This window comes from Dermacentor silvarum, chromosome 6 (assembly GCF_013339745.2).
Source record: "Dermacentor silvarum isolate Dsil-2018 chromosome 6, BIME_Dsil_1.4, whole genome shotgun sequence".
Lineage (NCBI taxonomy): Eukaryota > Metazoa > Arthropoda > Arachnida > Ixodida > Ixodidae > Dermacentor > Dermacentor silvarum.
In genome coordinates, this window is record NC_051159.1 from 146723268 (window position 1) to 146748314 (window position 25047).

Sequence of the window (25047 nt, forward strand, 5' to 3'; positions counted from 1 at the left end):
CCTCGGCTGTGGCGTCGGCTGTGGCTTCAACTGTGGTGTTGGCTGTGGCGTCGGCTGTGACATCGGCTGTGGCGTCGGCTGTGGCCATGACTGTGGCTTCGACTGTGGCTTCAGCTGGGGTATTCGCTGTGGTTTCGGTTGTGGCTTCTGCTGTGGTGGCGGCTGTAGCTTTGGGAGCGCGGGCCAGGCTTCAGTATTGTTCTCCGGCACGACCTTGTCAGTATTAGATTCGACTCCGCCAGGCCTAGGGGGCAGAGGAGGAGGAGTTGTCGGATGTGCCGCGCTCTTCATAGAGGAACCTTCGTTCTTTGAAGTCCGACGGCGTCGACGGCGTCGGGAGCGTCGCTTTCTAATGGCCGCAACAGCTTCCCGACGAGACGAATGGTCTCTTGCCATCTGCTTCAAGACCGCCCTTTCTTTCCTCATTTTAGGGCAGTCCTTTGAGGTAGCATCATGGGACCCAATACAATTTGGGCATTTGAGCACCGTGGCTACACAGGAGTCTGCAGCGTGGGGTTGTGCGCAGCGCGAGCAAACTCTCGTGTTCTCGCACACAGCGCTCACGTGACCCAGCCTCAGGCAGTTGCGGCATTGGAGTGGTCTTTGGATAAATGGACGCACGGGGTGTCTAAAGTGGCCCACCTTGACGTGTGAGGGAAGAGATTCGCCCTTGAAAACCACCTTCACACAGCGGGATGTGCCGAGTCGAGACACGTGAGTGATAGCGCAGCCATCAACTGCTGGCTTAATTAAAATCGGCAAGTCGGCGCTGGAGATGGAGACGTCCACGTCGCTGATGACACCAGTAGTAGTATTACTGTCCAGAGGAATGCACGAGTGGACCTTCATGCCGCCAAGTTCCGTAAGTTTGCTCAAAGTGATCCGTGCCGTCTCATGTATGACGTCAATAGCCAAGACATTTTTGCGTGCGTTGACTCTGACATCCGTGACTTGATTTGGCGCCAACGATTCGAGAAACACCGAGACAGACTGTCGGTTGAGTCGCCTCAGGTTGTCGGTAGCGAGTTCTGGTATAAATAAAATTGTACTGACTGCGCTATTCCGGGTTGGTCCTGCAGTCGACGTGCTTGAAGACAAATAAGCCCTGGTGTTTCTTCGTTTCGCCTTGCGGCTCCTCACAAGCTGAAAGTCGTCATCGGAGAAGTCCGCACTGCTGAGCGAGTAGACACTGGTATCGTCGCTGTCGGTGTCGCTCTGGAGGCCGGTCCGCTTCCTAGACGTAGCCACCGCTGAAGTCCCCATCCCCAGCAGAGGCGCGGGGACGTCAGCTTGCATCCGTGCAACAATCCATGACGGCTACCCGGAGATTTACCGAGAAATCAGGCGAAAACAGCAGAGCTACAGAAGTAGCGTTCTGGCTCGCAGAAACTTCGTCTTCGTCCGACAGCGGAAAGCGGTGCGCATAGGGAGTATGACGTGCTCCGCCAGCTCATGTGGCGCCGCGCCAGTGCTTTTGTCAGAGTTCGGAAAAGTACGCATGTGGCAGAAGCGACGGCGTTACTAGAGAGCGTTGGTATATTCAGTATAGCGTACAGCAGCAAATGTATGGACTTAAGGCTCATTCACACAGGCGACTGGCAGTGGTCGCGCGACCAAGTTGGTCGCAAAGCGACCAGTCGCAAATGGTCGCAAATGGTCGCTTTTCTCGAAGAGCGACCATTTTGGGCCAGTCGCTCGCTGCTCGATTTTTTCAGCCGCGCGCATGTGCTCAACCAATCGGCGCCGCACTGAAAGTGATGTATGAGTTTTCATCCGGCGTCCTCCAAGCCAAGTGCAATGTCCACGCCACCATGCCGGCCAATAATTGTTGTCTTTCCTTGTAATGCTGGGGCGCGGAAGTTGCGGAAACGTGCCGAATGTACGCGGTCGCATTCGTTGGAAGCTAAACAGCAGGAAAAGAAAGCACAAAACAAACCCCTTTTTCCAGCTGCCGTTCGTTGGAGGATCCCACCGCCCAAAGGTCAACAGCGAGTGAACAGCTTCGCTTTAATAATATGCACCGATTCACACGCAACGCGAACTAGAAATTACAACTTACTCTCGCTGATACTCCTCGGCTTGAGCGCGAAGTTAGGGCAGGAAGCGGCTTGCGTGGCCGGCCACTTCTCGTGAGCGGAGACACGGGCGCACCCACTAGCATCGCGTTTTCTTCGGAGGCTTCCGCGCTGCCGCAGCTGACACCACGGCAAAACACATGAGCACAGGGACAATGTCTTCCTCTTCGCTCGAATCAAAATCCAGCCATCGCTCGAATCAAAATCTATGGCTGTTGCCGGAACGCGAAACCAATGTAAGTATGTATGTACACCCGTGAGCAAAAGTATACGGACCACAGAGTAGCCGAAAAAACGAAATTTCTTCGTAATTAACAAGCATAAACTGGAATTGACGAGTACACTGAGGAGGAAGGAGGAGGAAATAAGAGAAAGGCAGAAGGCAGGGAGGTTAACCAGGATAACGTCCGGTTGGCTACCCTACACCGGGGGAATGGGAAGAGGGAACACAAAGATGACAGGGAGAGAGAGGAGGGAAGGAAAGAAGAGAAATGAGCGGTTAGTTCGCTGACGCGTGTGTTAGTGCACTAATAGTCACAGACGTTGACACAAGCCCGTCGTCCTCAAGAAGCACAAAAGTGCCTTCACCGCTTTATGGGCCGACGAGCGATGGGGGCGGTGTTCCAGCAGCACCTGCACGGAAAGCGTCCGATCGTCCAGTTTTTTTAGCGCGTTAGCAAGATCTTGTCTTTCTTGAGCATATCGTGGACAGTGGCACAGCAGGTGGTCAATAGTTTCGTCGGTGCCGCAGACCTCGCATGCTGCACTGTCGGTCACTCCAATTAATGTAGAGTATGCCTTTGTGAAGGCAACTCCTAACCAAAGGCGACAGAGAAGCGAAGCTTCACGTCGAGGAAGTCCGAATGGAGGTCGGAGTTGCAGTGACGGGTTTAATTGATGCAGTCGTGTTAATCGTAAGTTTGGCGAGTTCCACTCGGTCAGTGAGAGACTGCGTGCCAGGTGTCGAAGCTGCCTTGCGGCGTCTGTCCTCGAAAGTGGAATTGGAACGCGGAGCTCTTCTTGGTGTGATGTGCGAGCAGCGTTGTCTGCGGAATCATTGCCACTGATTCCACAATGACCAGGTACCCATTGAAATACAACCTCGTGGCCTTTTTGTTGGACGTGATGGTGAAGTTTCACTGTTTCGTATGTCAACTGTTCATGACAGCCGCGTCGACGAGTACACTGAAGAGTCCACAAAAGTTCACAATGCCAAGTGTGGACTGCAGTCCTCAATTTCAAGTTGCGTTCACAGGCAGAGGAAAAAATCGGCTTTATTGCGCAACCCCTGGTCCGTATACTTTAGCTCACGGGTGTACATGTACATACACAGTGCCAGCGAAGTGCGCGCGAACTGCGTAAATTCCTGGAGTTCTCGCTTAAACGATAATCTCCGGGATTGCGACTTGCAGGTTGCGCTCAGCCGGGCTTGCCGGTGTGAACATCAGTCGCCTTCGGTCGCTTTTTGGTCGCGAGTCACAAATGGTCGCTCGACCTCCTCAAGTTGCCGGTGTGATTGAGCCTTTAGTGTTAGCGTTGCGTGATACACACAGCGCATGCCCAGCACCTAAGCGACGCTAACGTTCTTGCGAGCATGCCCTATTTTAGAAGGCGTCCCTAGTAGAGGAACATTGAAGCAGCCATCGAAGTGACCGTACACCTCGGACCTGGCAAGTCGCCTTCGTGTACTCTTTAGCCTATTCCTTCCAAAATGATGCACGTATTTGCTACATATTTGTGTTATGATGCTTCGACAGCAACCTATTAGTGACAATTCTTCTTATTATTATTATCAGTGACTATGCTGCCAAGATTAGTTCACAATATTTTAGCACTTTAGGCTTAACAGGAGTGGCTGCCTGTATTGGCCCTTCTCGCGGCGATCCCGTGGGCGCTGCTACAGGGGCTAGAATGGGGAAGTGTGTTGAACGCGCCGGCTCGCGCGTGCCCCTTTGCGAGGAAATTGCCAGGTGGCACTGACACACGCTTACACGTCGGCCGCGACGACAGCTAGCATCCGCAGTGCAAGGGCGCTGCGTGGAATGCAATCGTCCGCGCGCAGCCGAATATGCAATAACAAAAAAAGAAAGCTCCATAATATGTAATCTCGCTCGTGCATGGCAGCAAATGGCGATAGCGTAGCTATGCGAGCCCTTTCGTAATTAAAAGGCGCCAAGGCAACAATCCAATTGAGAGCGCGTGGGTGGTAGAATGTAGCTTGATTTAGACGATTTACTCCGGCTGACACCTTATCGAACGCAAAGCAAGAAGATTCCCAGTGGTAACTCGGTATCAAACATTTTATTTTTTGGCGCACCACCTTTTATCCTTTTATCCTTTTATTTTTTATCCACCCCCTGATCGCCAGATTCAAATCATCTGGGTCCCAGCACATTCCTCGCACCCAGGAAATGAGGCTGCCCACAATTATGCCCGAGGTTTCGTCAGCCGGGTGGTGGAAGGCCTCGACCTGGGTTCAGCGAGGGATCGCATGGTGACATTCCATGAAATTACTATGCACTACCGCGAAGGTAGACAAAAATACCCCCCTCCGCATAAATCACTGAATAAACTGCAACAGGTGACCTGGAGACAGTTGCAGACTGGCTCATTTGCCAACCCTTACAAGTATTCAGTAATATATCCGGGCTGCTTCTCAGTTAAATGCAAGAACTGCGACGCCTATAAAGCGGACTTGACACATATAATGAGCGACTGCCCCGGGCTCAAACCTACGGCGGAACTCGAGCTTAATAACACTTCAGACTCGGAGGTAGCGGTGTCCAGCTCGGATCCCGCGGTCCAGCTGCGGACCGTCAACTGGGCTTTGGAGGTCGCCGAAAGTCGAGGGCTTACGGCCACCTCACGCCGCTAGCAGAAGAAGCCCAGTAATTTAAATAACTCTGCATCTGACGAAAATAAAGTTTTCCCTCCTCCTCCTTGACGCACTGTTTACGCAAACAACAAATTTTTGAAGAGTGGCTCACAATCTGTTTAAAACAAACCATTCTCCGTCATCGATTATTTTTTGCTACGCGACGCACCTGAGCTGGTGCTTTAAAAATGTTTTAAATTGTTCACAAACAGTTCAAACAGAACGTTGTCAACCTTATGTTATTCTCTGCTAAGTGACGCGACTGAGCTTCAGGTGCTTCTTCTTTTCACGGGAAGACTCTCTCTTTTTTGAGTGCCTTCGTGTAGAAGGGAAAACGGATGACCAAAAATAATTTTGTAACTTGGTTGGTAAGGCTGGGGACATGCGGTGCACAGCCCAATATGACGTCGTTTTTGTGTAGACAGTAGACAAGCTCTTCCAAGCTGTCACTGTTCAGCTCGTTGTAACTGAACCACATCGAAAACAGTGGTTTCAAGGGCGTCTATACAAATGAGAAGATCTTCTACGAAGGGTGAATGAGGCCCCCATTGACGCAGAACTTGGTGAACATCGCCACCTGGTCGATGGCTTTGCCGGTGGCACCAAGGAGCTCGTCAAAACATTTCTTGCACACAGAATACAGGGTATATATTTACCCTGTCATGCAGAACACTAGCCGCGAGTCGCTCATCTTTTCAGGGTAATCATGGTCGGGTAGCATTGCGGATTTAAAACGACAGACTGGTGGGCTAGTTGGTATGACATTATTTACACAGTAGCGCAGAAGCACACGGACGGCGAAAGAAACAGACGGGACACAGCGTTAAGAACTGAGTGTTTGTCGCGTTAGGCGCCTGTGTCAGTTGAACTTGCTAGGTTGATTTGTTTGGGTGCCTTCCTTGTACATTCCTTTTGTGTGGCGATATATATATATATATATATATATCTGCTCTCGTTCAATAAACACTCAGTTGTTAGCGCTGTGTTGCGTATGTTGATTTCACTGTTCGTGTGCTTCTGCGCTATATACTGCGTAAATAAAGCATTGTGAACTTCTTTATCATGTGAGAAGCTTCTTCAACCTTCCCACTATCCAGCAGTGCGTCCAGTTCATGGTCGCATCCTCAATGCTGAGGACAAGTGTCAGATCGCCCCCTTCACAGTCGCCACTGCTGGGAGCTTTGATCAAATCGTAGAAACTAAGACAGTTCACGGTGAGCAAAATTGGACAGCAGTACGATAGTAGCATCCAGGCACGAAACAATGTTTTCGCACCATGAGTACACATATAGACTTGCTGCAGCACAAAAAGAAACAAGCCCTACTTCCCACAGGTCAGGGCGGGCGCCGTCACCGAAGCAGCACAGCCGGCGCGACTCGCATCGGGCGACGTGTCAACGACAGCGCGCGCCCCCTCGCGGTTCCCTACCGGCGGCTTCAATGCGCCCCGTAGGCGCTGCTCGGCACACTTCCCCATTCTAGCCACTGTAGAGCTGCCATGTTTGATCACGTGGTGACGCGTCCATTGCTTGCCTCAACTGCCTCCGTTGCCTCCTTGTTTACAATGGAAGTGTAGGACGCCGGCGCGGCTTAGAAAACCTCTGTTTTCGGATATACCCTGACTAGGTGGACGACACGAAGCTTTGATCACAGCTTCAGAGAACATGCAAAAGCGCTTTCGTAGCTGATTAAGCTATGTCCAAACGGCGCAAGCAGCGTATATGGTGCTTGTTCTAAAAGCGGGGCTAAATATGTATTCCAAGCTATCCCAGCTTTCCGATTATGAATTCGGTCAGGATTAGTGTGTTTTGCTCTTTGTTCTTTAGTCGGGAAATATTTTGACGCAGTGGCTTGTCAGTTTCAGACTCGGTGAAGTTCCTCGGTGCGGCCACTATCCGAATTTTTTTCTGCCTAATCGCTCGCGGGTGTGCTCAGTTCCGATAGATTTGTTCTTGCTGCACACAATGCTTGAAACGTAGCTGTTTTGTACGTACATTGTAATACCTTGTCGCAAATATATATTACAGCTAGTAACTCGCTGACTCTTGTGGACCGCCACGAAACATTCAGCTTCGACCATTCGTGCGCCATAGATGTAGTCCGTCATTTATTGTGCGTATACAGTGCGCATATATTCAAGTGTGCGCCCATTCACTTATTCTTGATACGTCGGTGATAGAGTGGGCGTAAGTTTTCCTGCCGTTTGGGACAGATGTGTATAGATAACGTGCGCGAAACTTACTATGACATGAAGCGGCGCTAATCCCTTTGTCATTGTTTAACGAGTGGTACTTACTCTTGCCGACGTTCTGGGGATGAAGCCCTTTCTTTGAAGGTTAGTGATACAAGGCTGGCGGATGAGCAAATTTCTGTATCCTCGAGAAAAGCCGTACATCACGAAGTGCCGGTAACACGTTTGGACAGTTGCAGCAGTGGTCCGCGAACTTGGCCACACAAATTCATTCTATTCCTTAACATGCCAGTCACTATTTTTCCAGCCAACTACTGCACACGTCTTCCATCCACATAATTAAATCTAGCATGATTGGAGTACAGTGTGTTAGCGAAAACTCAGTTGCATTTCCGACAGCTGATCGCAGAGAAGCAAGGTAGAAGCAGTAATGGTTTCGCATTCGTGCGCGGTCGCTGAGGAGAGGTATGGCGCGCCGCCGTGAGTGCCATCTCGTTTCTCTAAAACAAACTGCTCCGCGAAAAGGGTCAATACACAACGTCCGATATATTGCGGTTGGAGTGACAAGCTACGCGCGCTGCCAAATCTCAGAAGTAATCTATTACTAATTTTTGCCTATACTATCTATTCTGTATAGATGCCACCAATTGACAATTGACAAGAACTTTATTGAAGTGACAAACGAAATTTTATGAGCTGGTGTTATTGGTGGGTGGTCGACACTTCTGTGCAAATAATACGGATAACGCAAATGATTACATTCATATTTGGTGTGTATTTGATACTTGTATTTTGCGAACTTTTAGATCTATGCGGCGTCGCAGCTTTTTGAATTCATGTTAGCGTTGCGCTCGGTTCCGCTGTACTAAAGGACTAATTCAAGCCGTGCTCCACCGAGCGCTATAGCACTAGCGTTGCGTCCCCCGCTTACGCCAAATATATTACGCTATACTACAGCTCTCTGTACTATCATGTTCTCTTCGAACAAAATGGCATAAACTTCTGCCAGCCTAAACCACCGAAAAAAAGTGATTTGGTGTCTATGGCCGAAAGTTTGTGAGAATCAGTTTCCTACTAAAGTTACTAAGGGAAAGAGTAGCGCTGTGATCGGTCAATCATGCGAATGTTGGTATATTAGGCCTACATGGATTTGTCTAAGCTTCGTGACTGCGGCTTCAGACGGTCTCGTGGCGTTATTGTTACGTGTTTTTTTCTTCCTTGAAATTTGCAAGCAATTTGAATTTTCTAAACGATGCAACACTAAACACGAAGTCTGCGCAAACGTACGTAATCATTCGGAATGGTCTCATTTATAACGCACTGCTTTGTTGAAAATGATTGATTTGTCAAGTCGGAAAGCCGTTTGAAGTCAGAAGTGTGAAGTTTAGCAAATTCGTATACAGCCGTTCATTAGCAGGCTGACTAAACCGCCACCGCTGTAGCTCCCGTAGACACTAGCCTAGAGTTCCCTCATGTAATTTTTGTAAGACAGAATTCGAAGACAAAATTGAAGGATCCCTAAGCATATTCTTATGAGATGAGAACGCGAAAGCGTCTCTTTTGGATAGGCTGTTGTTACGGAAGGGTGTTGCTATGTGGTGTTGCCTCATTCGTTGTGTGGTCATCTCATGAGAATATGCTTAGCGATCCTCCAACTTTTTATTGCGATAGCAACTATATGGACACTCCAAAGCAGATTTCTGCCGTCGGCGTCGCCGTCGCCGTGAGGTTCCGTATGACGTCAACGGTGATTAAATCGTCGCCGCGCTCCGGACGCTGTATGTGCGAGTGAAAGGGCGCGAGGGACGCGCGCTTTCACGGGGAGCGAACGCACGTCGGAGAGCAAACGCGCGTTCTGCGCCGTGCTCCCTGAAGGGCTGCAGAATTAAGCGTCTCTTTCCTCCTTTCCATATATAGAGAGCAAACGCAACTTTCTCGGTCCCGCGAGAGGCTGTGGGGGGACGGGAGGGAGGGAGTGAGGGGAGGCGACGTTTAGCTGCGGCACCAAATACGTATTTATATAAAAACGCCGCGCGCGTTCGGTGCGAACGCGGGCAAAACGCCGACTGCGTCGACAACAGTTCTGCGCGTTGCTGGTGCTGCTGCATGTCCAAGTTTATACAGATGATAAAACTACTATCCTTACTCCGTATAGCTCTCTACTAATTTGCTATCGCAATTGGTGCTTCGCCTTTCGGGTGAAACTGCGACAAATTTTTTTCTTTCTTCTTCGTAATTTGTGAATTGGGTGCAAAGCGTACACGTTTCAATTCACGCTCGTCCCCTGAGTCCTCCTCACCCAGGGAGCGCGTTGTCCACGAGACTTCTGCCGAAGTCGACACTAAGCCTAAAACCTCGACATAAAACTAACTGCCGCTACTTGTTGCAGAATCACAATCCATGCTGCTGCGACAGTACCTCCACAGAAACTGAAGGCAGACTGAGATTGCGGGCGAAGGCGCACTTTTAGGGGCGAAGTACCTTAGGGCCGAGCCTTTTCCCTCCCTCGTCGCCCGTCGTCCGTAGCACTGGTTTGCATGGAGTCCACTAGGAGCGCTGCGGTGCACAAGGGCGTTCGTTCCCGACGCGCGCTCTCTTTCTTTCTCGTCCGTAGCTCTAGTGTGCATGGAGTCCGCTAGGAGCGCTGCGGTGCACAACGGCGTTCGTTCTAAAGCCCCTCAATAAGAAAAGTAGCACCATCTCCTCTCTCCTCTTCCTGCGCCGGCGTTGTCTCTCTTCTGTCGACCGTGGCTCCCCCTGCGCGGTGCTGAACTAGCAGACGCTCTCCGAATGAAACGCTGTGGCTACGCGTCGCTCGCCCTCTTGAACTCGTATTTTGATAGGAATTTTTCGCGTTATATTATGACTGGCTGCCGAATTAACGAGAGGACGCATAAATGCAGTTTCGATTAGATGGCTGTACTATTAGCGGTGATATAGTGAGCCTAAAGCCTCTAAGTCGGGCTTTAACTGAGCCATGCCACGCGCGATCTCGGTGTTGGTTGACCTAGCGCCGTCATCTCCGCGTTTCAGTAGCTCCAGTCCCTCGTTGGCCAGCGGCTAACGTGCACAGCGGGCCTCTAACAATGACTACGCTGCGGGAGTGAATGATCCACCAGCTGTATATATCCAGTTGTCTTACACGTTTCACTGACTAGTGAGCTACCGATCATTCGGCGGAAGCGGTCCGTCGATAAGGAGGCTAGTGGCTTCGCTCGCTTGCATTTGAGTAGCGCGGCAGCGGTCATCTTACAGGTGTATGCGAGGCTGCTTTTGCGGATCATATTGCCACACAGGCCACGCAAACACAACGCCATGGATTGTATAACCGAGTCAACAAAAACCACGTGCGTTTGAAGACATGATGAAATCCGGCCACGAAAGTTGCAAATACAGCGCGAACATGCAGCGCGAACAATGCGGCACTTAGGAGGGAGAAAAACGAACGATGCCTCACACAGCAAGTGGCAGCATGTGAGATTAGGGATCATTGAAGAATCGCTCGCTTACCTCACACAGCCGGGACCATTGTGTTGGGTTGAAATCAGCCCGGCTGATTCTGTGAAGCCCGACTTTCCTCTGCGCCGCGTCTCGCTTCGCAGATGGAATCCGGAAGAGTCGCTTGCCGTCTGTTTCGCGTGTTCTACACCCGAATGCCGAGCAACACGGCATCGCGAACACTACGCCTTAAAAGCGCAAAGGCGACGCGATGCGTGGTGCCTCCATACACCGCTCGCAATGGTCTGGCACCGCGATGGCGGCGGGAGCAAAAAACAAGCAAGAAAAAAAGCGCGCGAGAGCACGTGACAGCATTCGGCCAATCGGAGGGCCGATAAGTGGTTCTTGAGGGAAAGGGAACGGTTGGCGCTATCTTCTGCAGCCCTTGAGGGAGCACAGCGCCGAGAGAACGGGCAGGAGAGGAGGAAAGCGGTGATCTGCAAAACATGGCGCTACTTTTCTTCATTGAGGGGTTTTAGTTCGTTCCCGACGCGCGCTCTCTTTCTCGTTCCCGAGGCGCGCTCTCTTGCTCTCTCGTCCGTAGCTCTGGTTTGCATGGAGTCCGCTAGAGGCGCTGCGGTGCACAAGGGCGTTCGTTCCCGACACGCGCTCTCTTTCTCTCTTCAGCCATGGATGATAACGGTCGCTTCTGATAACGGCGCGCCCACTATGTATGAAAAGGCGAGAGTTGGCGGCTCAACTGCAAGCGGAGTTGAGGGCTCGCAAAGCTGCTGCAGCACGGCGACGCAGACAAGCGTACCCGGAGTCTAGGGCTCGGGAAGCTGCAGCAAAACGGCAACGCCGGCAAGCGGACCCGGAGCTGAGGGCTCGCGAATCTGCAGCAGCACGACAACGCCGGCATGCAGACCCGGAGCTGAGGGCTCGCAAAACTGCAGCAGTACGGCAACGCCGGCAAGCGGACCCGGAGCTGAGGGCTCTTGAAGTTCGCGCTTGAACCGAGCATCGGCGCCACCAACCTCAGGTAGAGAACGCTTCCGGCCTTTTGCCGCCGCTTCCCGCGTTCTCGCCGCCTCTGGGTTCGTGTGCCGGCGTCGCGCTTGAACCGAGCATCGGCACCACCAACCTCAGGTAGAGAACGCTTTCGGCGTTTTGCCGCCGCTTCCCGCGCTCTCGCCGCCTCTGGGTCCGCTTGCCGGCGTCGGGGGATTCACGGTTAACAGAATGATCCCCCGGTGCTTCGCCCACTCATCATCATTCACTTCGTGGATATGCGGTGATTTTTTCTTTAGTAGATGTTACGTTGATCCCATGTTGACCGCGCCGACTATTCTAATTCGCTTTCTTTCTCCCCTTGGAGTAGGGGCTTCCCCTTGTGCTGCGGGGATTCCCCTCTCCTACGCCGCGGCCATAGCAGGCGGTTGCTGCGGCGGAGTGGAGCGCGCGTTGAGTGTTGCTGCGGAAGCCGTTGGCGCCGGCGTTAATTCCGGTGGGAGAGGTCACGTGCTTTCCTGGCAAGGCTTGTGCGGAAGCCTTTTGCGCACGCCAGCGAGGTGCGCGCTTTCGCCAACCTAGCCAAGTAACGCTTTCGCGTTAATATACTCTGCAGAACATGCCAGCAAATTTTCAAATATTTAAGTGATTTGCAGGAGTGCGGAAGTGCTTCTAGGAGACTGGCGGCTGTTCTGCTGAATTGAAAACTTGGGAAAGGATAGCTATTTGCAATAGCATCGCTGGGCGTATGCTTGTAGTTGTGCAAGGTCACACGAGGCTGCCGCTGTTATTATTATTTTATTGCGATAGCAATTATATGGACACTCCAAGGCGGATTTCTGCCGTCCGCGTCGTCGTCGCCGTAGCCGTTGCCGTGAGGTTCCGTATGACGTCAACGGCGATGAAATCGTCGCCGCGCTCCGGACGCTGTATGTGCGAGTGAGAGGGCGCGAGGGACGCGCGCTTTCACGGGGAGCGAACGCACGTCGGAGAGCAAACCCGCGTTCTGCACCATGCTCCCTGAAGGGCTGCGTCTCTTTCCTCCGTTACTATGACCATATATAGAGAGCAAACGCGACTTCTTCCGTGGCGCGAAATGCCGTGGGGGACGGGAGGGAGGGAGGGGAGGCGACGTTTAGCTGTGGCACCAAATGCGTATTTATATAAAAACGTTGCGAGGCGAGAAGGTAGGTAAGATTTCCGACGCTGCTCGACGAGTGTCCCATTCTGATCTCGTCGAAAGCCTCCGAGCCGCCCCAGAGGCACCGGCAACAGTCACCAACACCACACGCGTTCGGTGCGAACGCGAATAAAACGCTGACGGCGTCGACAACAGTTCTGCGCGTTGCTGGCGCTGCTGCATGTACAAGTTTATACAGCTGATAAAACTACTATCCTTACTCCGTATAGCTCTCTACTAATTTGCTATCGCAATTGATGCTTCGCCTTTCGGGTGAAACTGCGACAATTTTTTATCTCCATTCCTGCACCCCATAGATGTAAGTTCCCTATAAATTTGATTTGGAACCGATACACACAGGTGCCGATGGAAAGGTGCTGAAATTTAAATACTTATAATGCACGTTTCGTTGGCGGCAAAAAAAGTGAGTGCTTTGATAAGAACTTCGCAGCACTCAGGATTTGTCACGCTGCTTATTTTTATTGTGATGGCAATGGACACTCGAGGTGCATTGCTGCCGTCGCCGTGGTGTTCCGTATAAAGTCGAGGGGTGATAACATCGTCGCTGCGCACCGTATATGCTGTATGTGCGAGTGAAAACGTGCGAGGGCGAGCCGTCGATGGCGGCTCAATCTCGCGCGCGCAAGGAAGGAAAGCGAGGAGGAAGCGCGCCGTCTTCCGTTGCGCGCAAGGAGCCGGGGAGAAGGGAGGGAGTTCTACTTAGGCGGCTGCTGCGTGTGGTGTGGCCACGCGGGCCCCACCTTGAAAGCGGTCGGCGATGGGGACAGACTGCGCCAAGTGCTGCTGAAAGCTTCGTGTGCACTGTGTTTTCGCCACTTAGTTCGCGGTGAAGCGAGAGGCAGCACGAAGATCAATTCGTTCGCTGCTGCCGCCGCGCTTCCTCATTCCAGCGTTTTGGCCGCGAGTTTCCGCGGTCATCGAGTGAGAGGTGCTCATGTTTGCTTGTGTGCGCCAGAAACCATGCTTGTTAATTTAGTTAGTAAGCGAATGTTTGCAAATTTATACGGCCAATAAAACCACTTTCCTTACTTCGTACAGCTGTCTACTAATCTGATATCGCAATCAATATGCTTCGGCTTTCAGACAAAACAGTGACATTTTTTATTACTGTCTTTACGTGCAGGGCCTTCGAGTCTAACAAGCTCGTACTATTTGTCGCCGAGCCCGAATTGGTGAAGCAGGTTCTAGTAAAGGATTTCCCATCTCTGCCAAACAGAAGGGTGAGTACATTTCAGAAAATGCAATAAGCAAGTATCCAACTGGGCTGTTTGAATAACATTGCCTGACAAATGTTTTCATTTAAGTTAGCGAGGCAGAACGACGAAGTGCATGACTTAGCGAGGCAAGAACAACGAAGTGCATGCATGAAAAAGGAACCCAGAAGGGGTCGTAAAAGATTAGGTTAAAGGTGCAGCTACAACAAAAGTAAATAGTTGACGACAAAATCAATGCGTAACCCAGGCCAAATTTTTTCAATAAATATTTATATAAGCCAAGGAGTTCATTATGATTATAGGCCTTGCGCTGGGACTATATGACAGTTTTTGAGCATGGCAAGAAAATGTTGGCGATGTGCACTCAATTTGCAGCATTGAACATGCGAACCAAATACTATTCCGGTGCATGCAACAGGGAGCCCACAATCTCGCATAAAGGATCGCTCAATCTCATTTGAGGCTTCCAAGTCTCCCTAATATGTCCTGCATATGACGTCATACACTATAGTGCGACAGCCCATAGGCACGAGCAATCGGGCAATTAATTGTTCATGACCATGAGTTACTCCCGAGCAAAAAGCTTGCTCAATCCTTTCTCCACTCCTTTAGAAAACGGCGAAGCGGTGTTTAATACGTCCCATCCACCATGTCGCTGCTCCTTCGTCACATTCCGGCACCTTTGTAAGAAGACAACATTAAGGGCTATCACAAGAACACCACCGAAAGAATAAAACGCAAGAAGAGAGGAATAGGCGGCGCATTGTTGTGTAATGTCCCTGAGGGCTTCATTTACTAGTGCTGCTGCCCCAGCTTAGAATAACTTTATGTCGTGTATAAATGGGGACTGTAAACATTGCGCTTCTTATATCTCTCCGTTATTAGCATGTCCTTCTAAAAAAAAAACACAAAAAAAAATGTTGGTGCTTGCCCTAGTGGTGCAAGGCTGGAGTAAACAGCGGAGCTGGTGATCGACCTAGCTTCTTCCAGGTTTTACTAGGCTTGGCTAAGTTTTACTAGGAAATGCTAGGTGGTGCTAGGCACGGTATTCCGAATCGACTCGCAACTAAAGCGCAGATTCTCGCTTGGCCGCGCGACGCGCTTCAAGATGAGCGGCTTCTTCTTGGTGTGTCCGGATCTTCTTTGGTCGTCCCATGTCAAGGCTACATGTACTCGCCACAGAGTCAATGAGAGTTCTGCCGCCGTCGCGGTGGCTCCAAGCTTTATCTCCCCGGCGACGTCACGGCCAAGCTGCGCCTCCACACTTGCCGGGGCGTGGCTAGTCGAAATCTGCCGAGTCACCGCCAGAGGCGCCTGCTGCAGTCACGGACACCACACGTTTGGCGTGAACGCGGCGAAACAGGGACGGCGTCGGCAGCAGCTCTGCGCGTTGCCTCGTTGGTGCTGTTACAATTTCTTTCTCTCTGTCTCGCTCTCATTTTCTCTTTCTCTCTCCCTAGCACAGTGCACGCCGCGCGCATCCTCTCCTTCTCTCCCCTTAACGTTCCATGTCAAGGCAACATGTGCACGGCACGGAGAAGAGGCGAAGCGCACACCGCTCCGCGAGGTGGTTGCTAGGCAACGCGCGGTGACGTCATCGCCAGGAGCAGCTTTTGTTCGTACTACGCGGCGCAACCAAGAGCTTAAACAGCTCCGCTGTTAAACATTCGGCAGAGACACTTACGACTGCTTACGTGTGGGAATGCGAAAGCAATATATTCCCTTTGGTGAAGTGTTTTTTTTCCGTGAATTCCTTGTTCCTCGCAAGCTCTCGCCTGCGTTCTAACTGCGCCTCGGTAAGGCCAAATCTAAACGCGCCAAGCGTCTCAACGCGCTCGCTTGCCCGCGAGGAGTTTATAACTCGAAGGACCGCTCAGCGCCGTTCAATAGGACATTGAATATTTTTAATGCGAAAGCACGAATGCCCCATGAAGCGGAAAATCCGGCGTTCGGCGTTAACATCCGATGGTACAAAAAATGTCACAGTTTCGCCCTAAGGGCGAAGCAATGAATGCGATAGCAACACAGCAATGTCATACGAAGTAAGGTGAGCGGCTTTGGTAGCAACAACACGCAGAACTGTTGTCGACGCCATCGGTGTTTTGCCCGCGTTAGCTCAAAATGCGTGCGGCGTTGGTGACTGTTGCTGGAGCCTCTGATATAAATAGGCACTTGGTGCCGCAGCTAAACGTCGGCTCCCTTCCCTCCCCCTCCCCCACGGACTCTCGCGCGTCTGAAGAAGGCGCGTTTGCTCTACATATATGGTCATTGTAAAGGAGAAAAGAGACGCCTACTTCTGCAGCCCTTGAGCACGGCGCAGAACGCGCGTTTGTTCTCCGCCGTGCGTTCACTCCCCGTGAAAGACGCGCCCCTAGCGCCCTTTCACTCGCACATACAGCGTTCGGCGCGCGGCGACGATTTCATCTCCAAATGACGTCATACGGAACCTCACGGTGACGGCGACGGCGACGGCGACGCCGACGGCAGAAATCTGCTTTTGAGTGTCCATATAATTGCTATCGCAATAAAACCCACGTGACCAAGTGGTGACGCAATGTTTCCATGTCAATGAAAGCCAACCTGGCCCACACTCAAAAAATTGACTTTGCCCAATCCGAAAATATTAGTTAACCCCACGTTCAAAACCGACCTGGCCCAATCCCAAATGTGCCTTGGCCCACCCCCCAAAATTTGGGTGGCTTACCCTTAAAATTGACCTTTGACCAATTGGAGCACATGACCTAGTGATCACGTCCTGTGGGATAGTCACGCGACCAAGTAAGAACCTTAAGCTGCAAGGTCACATGACCATGATGACGTCATATGAGAATATCACGGGACATGAGCGTCGAAATATTATAGACGTCGATATAGTCGACACACCCAGAGTGCTTTCGCAATCAATGCATGTAAGGAAACTTTAGTGCCTGTGTAACATTTATTTTATGCACTCATCACTTGGTGCCACCTACTCTTCATTGGCTACGCTGTCGCTTGTGCAATTACGCACGTACTAGGCCCAGCTTTAGTCAACGAGAACCGTGGAGCCCTCGTGGCGTTCGGGAAGCATGCTCGTCTCGGACCCCGGAGGCCCGGTTTTAATTCCCATCCAGACCGAAATTAAAGAAAATTCACTTTCTTGCCCAGGCGGGATTCGACCCCGCGTGCTCCCGGTCCCAAAGCGAGCGTCGTAACCACTAGGCTATATACAACCACGCTTGCAGAACATGCATTTATGCGAACCATATGATTGCGTTCGAGCGTCGTCGTCTTCGTCCACAGCTGGCGCGTTCGTGCGCTCGTGCTCTGCGAGGTGAAGAGGTTCTGCGCGCTATGAAAACGAGAGAGAGAGAAAGAGAGAGAGAGACGCATTCACGGAGCGGGTCTCCTGTAACGCGGTGTCGGTGTTGGAAGCTGCGCTATGCAACGCGCAGGGACGGCCGTAAGTCCGAGACGCGCGAAAAGAAATTATCATCATCATGAGTAATAATATAAAAAGTTCGCGCGCACTTCCGGAAAATGCTGGGCTACGATCGCCCAGCTTCGCTGTTTCAAGCGTTGCGCGACCAAGTGCAAGGTTGAGCGTTTTTTTAAATTTACTTTCTTTACAGGAACCTCCCTGAGAAATTTGAAGTCAATCCGAGCATTTTTGACAAGCTTTTACTCTTTGGACTGTCGGGCATTTTTGGTACCATTTTTCGGCCACGTCGACTGCGCCGACAGATTTTCGCGTGATGGGGCATATAATATTTTCATATTAAAACTGCGAGAATACATGTATTCATCGAAAGGCATCGCACCAAGTCCAATGTGTATTCAGCAGAACAAGACGGGGCAAGGATACTTTCTAATGTGATACAAATACAAGATACTGAGCCGACAAGTATTTAAAATACTAAAATACAGATACGGGATACTGGATGGTTAATTGTAACCGATACGATACTTTCATTTGTACGTTGAAATACTTCTGTACAACAGTTAATTTCTCGTTATGGCTCCGCTATATCGGATGTCCTTTTTTTTAGAAGGTCCAAAATTAAAAAAAAAATTGCCTGTGGCAGATAGCACAATTCTAACCCTTGATCTAAGTTACTCGATGGGGCGGCCATTAGTTCTATGAGAAATGAAAATGCTTCAATAAATAATTAATTTAATTAAGCTAATAAACTTTCTACTTAATTACTTTACGGTTCATATTTCAATCTACGAATTATAGCCGGTGAGTTCGCAATGTGTATAAACTTCGAACGAATGCTCGGACTGCACCAGCTTCGAGATATTAATTTTTAAAGTGTCCGACCAAATGCATTAGCGTTCCAGTTACTTAATTTAAGAAAACGCTGTTTTATGCATTGAAAAACTTTACCTGCCATCACTTGCTTGCCTCAGTGACTCTCGGTGACTTCGTGAATTTTGCTATAAGTCTACCTTGTATGTTAAAATACACGATACTTCGCATGATGTATCGAAAATACAAATACTGTTAAACGTCTTGCCGAATGTATCATGCTACAGGTACAAAATGCCGAAAGAGCATTTTAAGGTAGTGTTGATCGAGATGTACTCTCGTAATACGACAAAAATGTTATCTTTCGTGGTTTTATCCATAATTTTTTTGCATTGCAGACGTTCACGTTTTATGACCCTTTGCTGGACAACATGATGAGCATCACCCCTGTTGAGCAGTGGAGGAAGATTCGACCAGCTGCGAGTCCAGCGTTCTCCACTGGGAAGATGCGAAAGGTGATCAGTGTTGTCTCTATTATGTTGTGACATTGCGCATGCCGAGGTATTATGACGGCGTCGTCTCAATTGACGCAGCAAGGATGTGTTCAAATTCTGGCCAGCATTGAAGTCGGTCTCCTTTTAATGTAAGTAGGAAGACAGTTTACAGAGAAAGTAATGGAGCTCATTTCGAAGAAGTCTCTGCAACTTGACGTCACCTCGCGTCGACAAAAAGAGCTAGGAAAAAACGCACACACTGTCGGTGTAACTTTTAACGCTTTGCGTGTGCGAACATGTGAAACGCACAATGTAGCTTCCATCTCCAGAATAGGAACGAGAGTGGGCGTTGTCCGCTTAGCTGTCCATTTAGCCGTCTACGACGAGTATTGAAACACAGCCCAAGTAACACAGAAGTAGGTGTTCACACTATTTAAACACGGCACTCAATTCTACGTCGAAGGGGGGGAATTCAAAGAAACAATTGCCATATAGATAGCAATGCATGCGTGAGTGCATCATGTGATATGTGTCCGAAACCTTCGTTTAGTGAACCTTTCGAGTGAACTTAGGCAAAACCTGCATTCAACGAAATTAATAGTGCCGGAAAAGTTCACAATAGCTTTCTTTTTTAAAAACATTTGCTGCCACTTATTATTCTTGTTTTGTACAGGGAAGGTGGGGCGCGATCTTGTACGCGTTCCAAAATGAAACGGAGGCGGTCCGTTCCATCGAGCCGCACACGATTGCTCAATTTGAACCGTGAGCCGCACACGATTGGTCAATTTGAACCGTGACGATCAAATTGACCAATCGTGTGCGGCTCGATGGAACGGACCGCCTCCGTTCCATTTTGGAACGCGTACAAGATCGCACCCCTGTTTACCTCTAGCCCCCGTATGCACCACCCGCATGCGTTCCCAGAAGGCTGGGGGGGGGGGGGGGGGGGTTGCCTGGGTGACTTACGTCCGTATCACGGTGCTTGGACAGGAATGGAGACGGGTAGGGGAGAGGGGGAAAGAGTGTGCCGACGGCGCTTCAGTAATGCAGACGGCTAGGGGAGAGGGTGTGGCGACAGCACTGCAGCAAAGGAGACGGGTAAGAGGGGAGGTTAAAGTGTGGTGACGGGGGGCCTGTGCACGCGGCCTGCGCTCCTAGGTTATGTTATGCGCGTCGGAGGTGCCAGCGCGGCTGCAGCAGCGGTTGCGGCAGATGCATGGGAGGTGCGGTGAACGCAGCGGCGCTTGTGTCGGCTTAGTGTGGTGCCGAATAAAACGAATGTATGATTTCATCTCTGGGTCCGGACAGGCCGCCAAAGGAAACTGAACCTGGCAACGTTCAACACGCGCACCCTCTCGAGTGAGGCTAGCTTAACAGGACTATTTGAGGAATTGTCAGGCATTGCCTGGGATATTATTGGCCTTAGTGAGGTTAGAGGAACTGGTGAGGCTTACACAGTGCTGACTAACCGCCACGTCCCCTGCCACAGAGGTCTTCCAGACAAGAGAGAATCCCGGGGTAGGATTTCTAGTCCATAACAACATAGCGGGCAACACTGACGAATTCTACAGCATTCATTAATTAAATTATGGGGTTTTACGTGCCAAAACCACGATCCGATTATGAGGCACGCCGTAGTGGGGGACTCCGGAAATTTGGACCACCTGGGGTTCTTTATCGTGCACCTGAATCTAAGTACACGGGTGTTTTCGCATTTCGCCCCCATCGAAATGCGGCCGCCGTGGCCGGGATTCGATCCCGCGACCTCGTGCTCAGCAGCTCAACACCATAGCCACTGAGCAACCACGGCGGGTTACAGCATTAATGAGAGGGTAGCAGTCGTCGTAACAAAGCTCAATAGGAGGTACAAAATGAAGGTAGTGCAAGCCTATGCCCCAACCTCTAGCCACGATGATGAAGAAATAGAACAATTTTATGAAGATGTTGAATTAGCAATGAGAAAGGTGCGAACTCAGTATACTGTAGTCATGGCTGACTTCAATGCAAAAGTGGGGAAAAAGCAGGCTGGCGAGCAAGCAATTGGCAACTACGGCATCGATTCTAGGAATGCAAGAGGAGAGATGTTAGTAGAATTTGCGGAAAAGAATAGGCTCCGAATAATGAATACCTTCTTCAGGAAGCGCAGCAACAGGAAGTGGACCTGGAAAAGCCCTAATGGAGAAACAAGGAATGAAATAGATTTCATACTCTCTGCCGATCAAAGCATAGTGCAGAATGTAGAAGTGTTAAGTAAGGTAAAGTGCAGTGACGATAGGTTAGTGAGGTCTAGGATTTCTCTTAATTTGAAGAGAGAAAGAGTGAAATTAGTCAAGAGGAAGCAGGCCAACCTAGACGAAGTAAGGGTAAAAGCAGACCAATTCAGGCTGGTGCTCGCAAACAAATATGCAGCTTTAGAACAGGAAGACGAAGACAACATAGAGGTAATCAATGAAACCGTAACTAGGCTAATATCAGAAGAAACAATTGAAGTGGGAGGTAAGGCACCAAGACAAACAGTAGGTAAGCTCTCCCAAGAAACAAAGGACCTTATAAAGTGTCCAACTCAAGAGATCAGATAGAATTCGCTGAACTGTCAAAACTGATCAACAAGAAGAAAGTAAGGGATATTCGAAATTATAACGTGGGAAAGATTGAGGAAGCCGTAAAATATGGACGCAGCATGAAATCAGTAAGAAGAAAGCTTGGCATAGGACAAGGCAAGATGTATGCACTGAAAGATAAGCATGGCAATATTATCAGCAATTTCGATGACATAGCAAAAGCAGCGGAAGAATTCTATACTGACCTCTACAGTGCCCAAAACAGCCAGGCTACTTTCATTCGAAATTGTGATGAACCGGATACAGAGGCTCCTTCTATAACTAGCGATGAAGTTAGAATGGCCTTGAGAGATATGACCAGGGGAAAAGCTGCTGGAGAAGATGGAATAACGGTAGATTTAATCAAAGATGGAGGAGATATCATGCTTGAAAAGCTTGCGGCCCTTTATACGCAATGCCTCACAACTTCAAGTGTACCAGAGAGCTGGAAGAACGCCAACATTATACTTATCCATAAGAAGGGAGACGTTAAAGAATTGAATTATAGACCCATTAGCTTGCTTTCAGTATTGTATAAAATATTCACCAAGATAATTTTCAATAGAATCAGGGCAACACTTGACTTCAGTCAACCAAGAGAACAGGCTGGCTTCAGGAAGGGGTATTCTACGATGGACCATATCCATGCCATCAATCAGGTAATCGAGAAATCTGCGGAGTACAATCAACCTCTCTATATGGCTTTCATGGATTATGAAAAGGCATTTGATTCAGTAGAGATACCAGCAGTCATAGAGGCATTGCGTAATCAACGAGTACAGGAGGCATACGTGAATATCTTAGCAAATATCTACAAGGATACCACAGCTACCTTGGTTCTCCACAAGAAAAGTAGAAAGTTACCTATCAAGAAAGGCGTCCAGGCAAGGAGACACAATCTCTCCAATGCTATTCACTGCATGCTTAGAAGAAGTATTCAAGCTCTTAGACTGGGAAGGCTTAGGAGTGAGGATCAACGGCGAATATCTCAGCAACCTTCGGTTTGCAGATGACACTGTCCTATTCAGCAACAATGGAGACGAATTACAACAAATGATCGAGGACCTTAATCGAGAAAGTGTAAGAATTGGGTTGAAGATGAATATGCAGAAGACAAAGATAATGTTCGATAGCCTGGGAAGGGAACAAGAATTCAGGATCGCCAGTCAGCTTCTAGAGTCTGTAAAGGAGTACGTTTACCTAGGTCAATTACTCACAGGGGACCCTGATCATGAGAAAGAAATTTACAGAAGAATAAAATTGGGTTGGATGGCATACGGCAGGCATTGCCAGATCCTGACTGGGACCTTACCACTGTCGCTGAAAAGTGTACAATCATTGCATTCTACCGGTACTAACATATGAGGCAGAAACTTGGAGGTTAACAAAGAAGCTCGAGAACAAGTTAAGGACCGCACAACGAGCGATGGAACGAAAAATCTTAGAAGTAACGTTAAGAGACAGGAAGAGAGCGGTGTGGATCAGAGCACAAACGGGGATAGCCGATATTCTAGTTGACATTAAGCGGAAGAAATGGAGCTGGGCAGGCCATATAATGCGTAGGATGGATAACCGGTGGACCATTAGGGTTACGGAATGGATACCAAGAGAAGGGAAGCGCAGTCGAGGCCGGCAGAAAACCAGGTGGGATGATGAAGTTAGGATATTTGGAGGCGCAAGTTGGAATACGCTAGCACAAGACAGGGGTAATTGGAGATCGCAGGTAGTGGCCTTCGTCCTGCAGTGGACATAACTATAGGCTGATGATGATGATGATGATGATTTCATAATGTATGCAGCCCATGGATGCAGCCTAAACAGCTTCGCTGGTAATTCGGCCCAATATGAATGTTGCGGTCCCACGAATTTAAGGACACGCCGACTTGGGTCACTGGGTATTTTATAAAGCATAACGAAACGTGAATGTGCAAAGAGTCGGTGTCAATTGCTACTGTCCTGAGGAGACAGGGCGGATGCAAAGTATGTAAAACATGTTGATTCAGCCGTGTGAAAAAAAGGAAAGTGAGGAAAAAAAATGTCACAGTTTCGCCCTAAGGGCGAAGCAATGAATGCGATAGCAACACAGAAATGTCATACGAAGTAAGGTGAGCGGCTTTGGTAGCAATATGAATTGTAGTAAACATGAGCTGATTAAGTAAGCAGGTGTGCTGCGGCGTAAGTAGACCGACATGAAGAGAGACTCGATGACCACGAGAAGGCGCGTGTGAAACGGTGGTGTTGATGAGAAGCGCTTCCCGTGGGCAGCGCGTGCGAAGGGACACATCTGTAGCGCTCCACTGCCGATCCGGGCAGCATTGCATGTGTATAGCGTGCGTTGGAAAATGTGGCCCGACTATTACTAACTGAATGAACAAGCGTGGGGTGAGCGCGCACAAACAAACATGAATAGATTACACTGAATGACTGCAGACAACGACTGTCAAAACGCTGGCAGCAAGCGCATACGCCGCAGCGGGCGAAGGTACGTGCGGTCTATCGCTTCAACGGAAACTGAGGGCGAATGTACAGCGCACACAAAGGTCAGAGCCGTGTGGAGATGAGGGACGGTGCGGGCGAGCGACGAGCGCGGTTGTTGGCAGAGTAGAAGTGCGCCCCCCCCCCCCCCCCCCCCCCGCTTTCTCCGGCGCTGGCTTCCTGCTCCTTGTTTGCGCGTGGGGGATTGAGTGCGTTCGCTCTCCGTGATAGCGCGCGTCCCCGCACGCTTCCGCTCGGGCATACGGCGCGCGGCGAAGATATTATCTATACGGAACCTCACGGCGACGGCGACGCCGACGGCAGAAATCTGGTTGAAGTGTGCATATAGTTGCTATCGCAATAAAAAGGAGCTAAGTATATATATATATATTTTATATGTATATATATAATGCTGTATTGGAACTAACGCAAACTGTAAAAAAATCAACAAAAAAACACGCAATGCGAATTTGCAGGCGCCTTTTACATGTTTCCATAATGAGCGCACAAGAGCGTGTTCCGATATTGTGGAAGTGAAGCCCCGATCGACAAATAATTGAGGGCTTGAGTACAAATACCACCAGCTCAGATGAATGTTTGTGATAATGAATGAAAAGCTTGCCGGCTCCTTTATGGTGCAGGTAGGTAAAGATCAGCAGTAAGGGTGCTTTTTCTTGCTTTCTTTCAGCTGCTACTCAAATATTATTGCAGTAGCTTAAGCAAGACACTCGACAGAACGCCTGCACTAGAACATATGCAGTAATATAGACATGGTAGGCTACAATTTTGTTTCAGTAATGAACAACATGGATGGTAATAACTTTATTGAGTTGTCCTGCAGTTTTGACGACCCGGGCTCAGTTCTCCCACAACGGGACGTCGAGATCTTGTCTCAGCGCCGCCTCGCGGGCCTGCTGGACAGCCCAGAGTTGGTCGCCGAGGTCGGAGCTGCGCAGAGCGGCGGCCCACCTCAGCGATGGGGTCTCGGGGTTTAATTCGTTTTTGTGTTGGGCGTTACATTTCCATAGCATGTGTTAGAGTGTAGCGGTTTCCTGTTTGCATATCTTGCATGCGTTTTCTTTGTGTACTTCGGGGAATATCCGTTTGAGGTGAAACGGGTGCGGGAAAGTTTTTGTTTGCAGTTGACGTAGGGCCACTGTTTGTGCCCTGTTTAGGTCTTTGTGTGGTGGTGGGAATGCTCTTCTGGCTTGTTGGTACGTCTTTGTAATGGCGTTGTATGCG

The 25047-nt window shown here is 49.8% G+C and overlaps 1 protein-coding gene across 1 annotated transcript in view; it reads left to right on the plus strand.

Annotated features, from left to right (window-relative positions):
• The window catches only part of LOC119456162 (cytochrome P450 3A24-like), a 66666-nt gene that overhangs the window by 4103 nt on the left and 37516 nt on the right, over nucleotides 1–25047 (plus strand). Inside the window, exons 4-5 of the mRNA XM_037717788.2 lie at nucleotides 13915–14011; nucleotides 18635–18751. Of these exons, the coding sequence (XP_037573716.1) occupies nucleotides 13915–14011; nucleotides 18635–18751 (214 nt within the window). The remainder of the gene's footprint in view (nucleotides 1–13914; nucleotides 14012–18634; nucleotides 18752–25047) is intronic.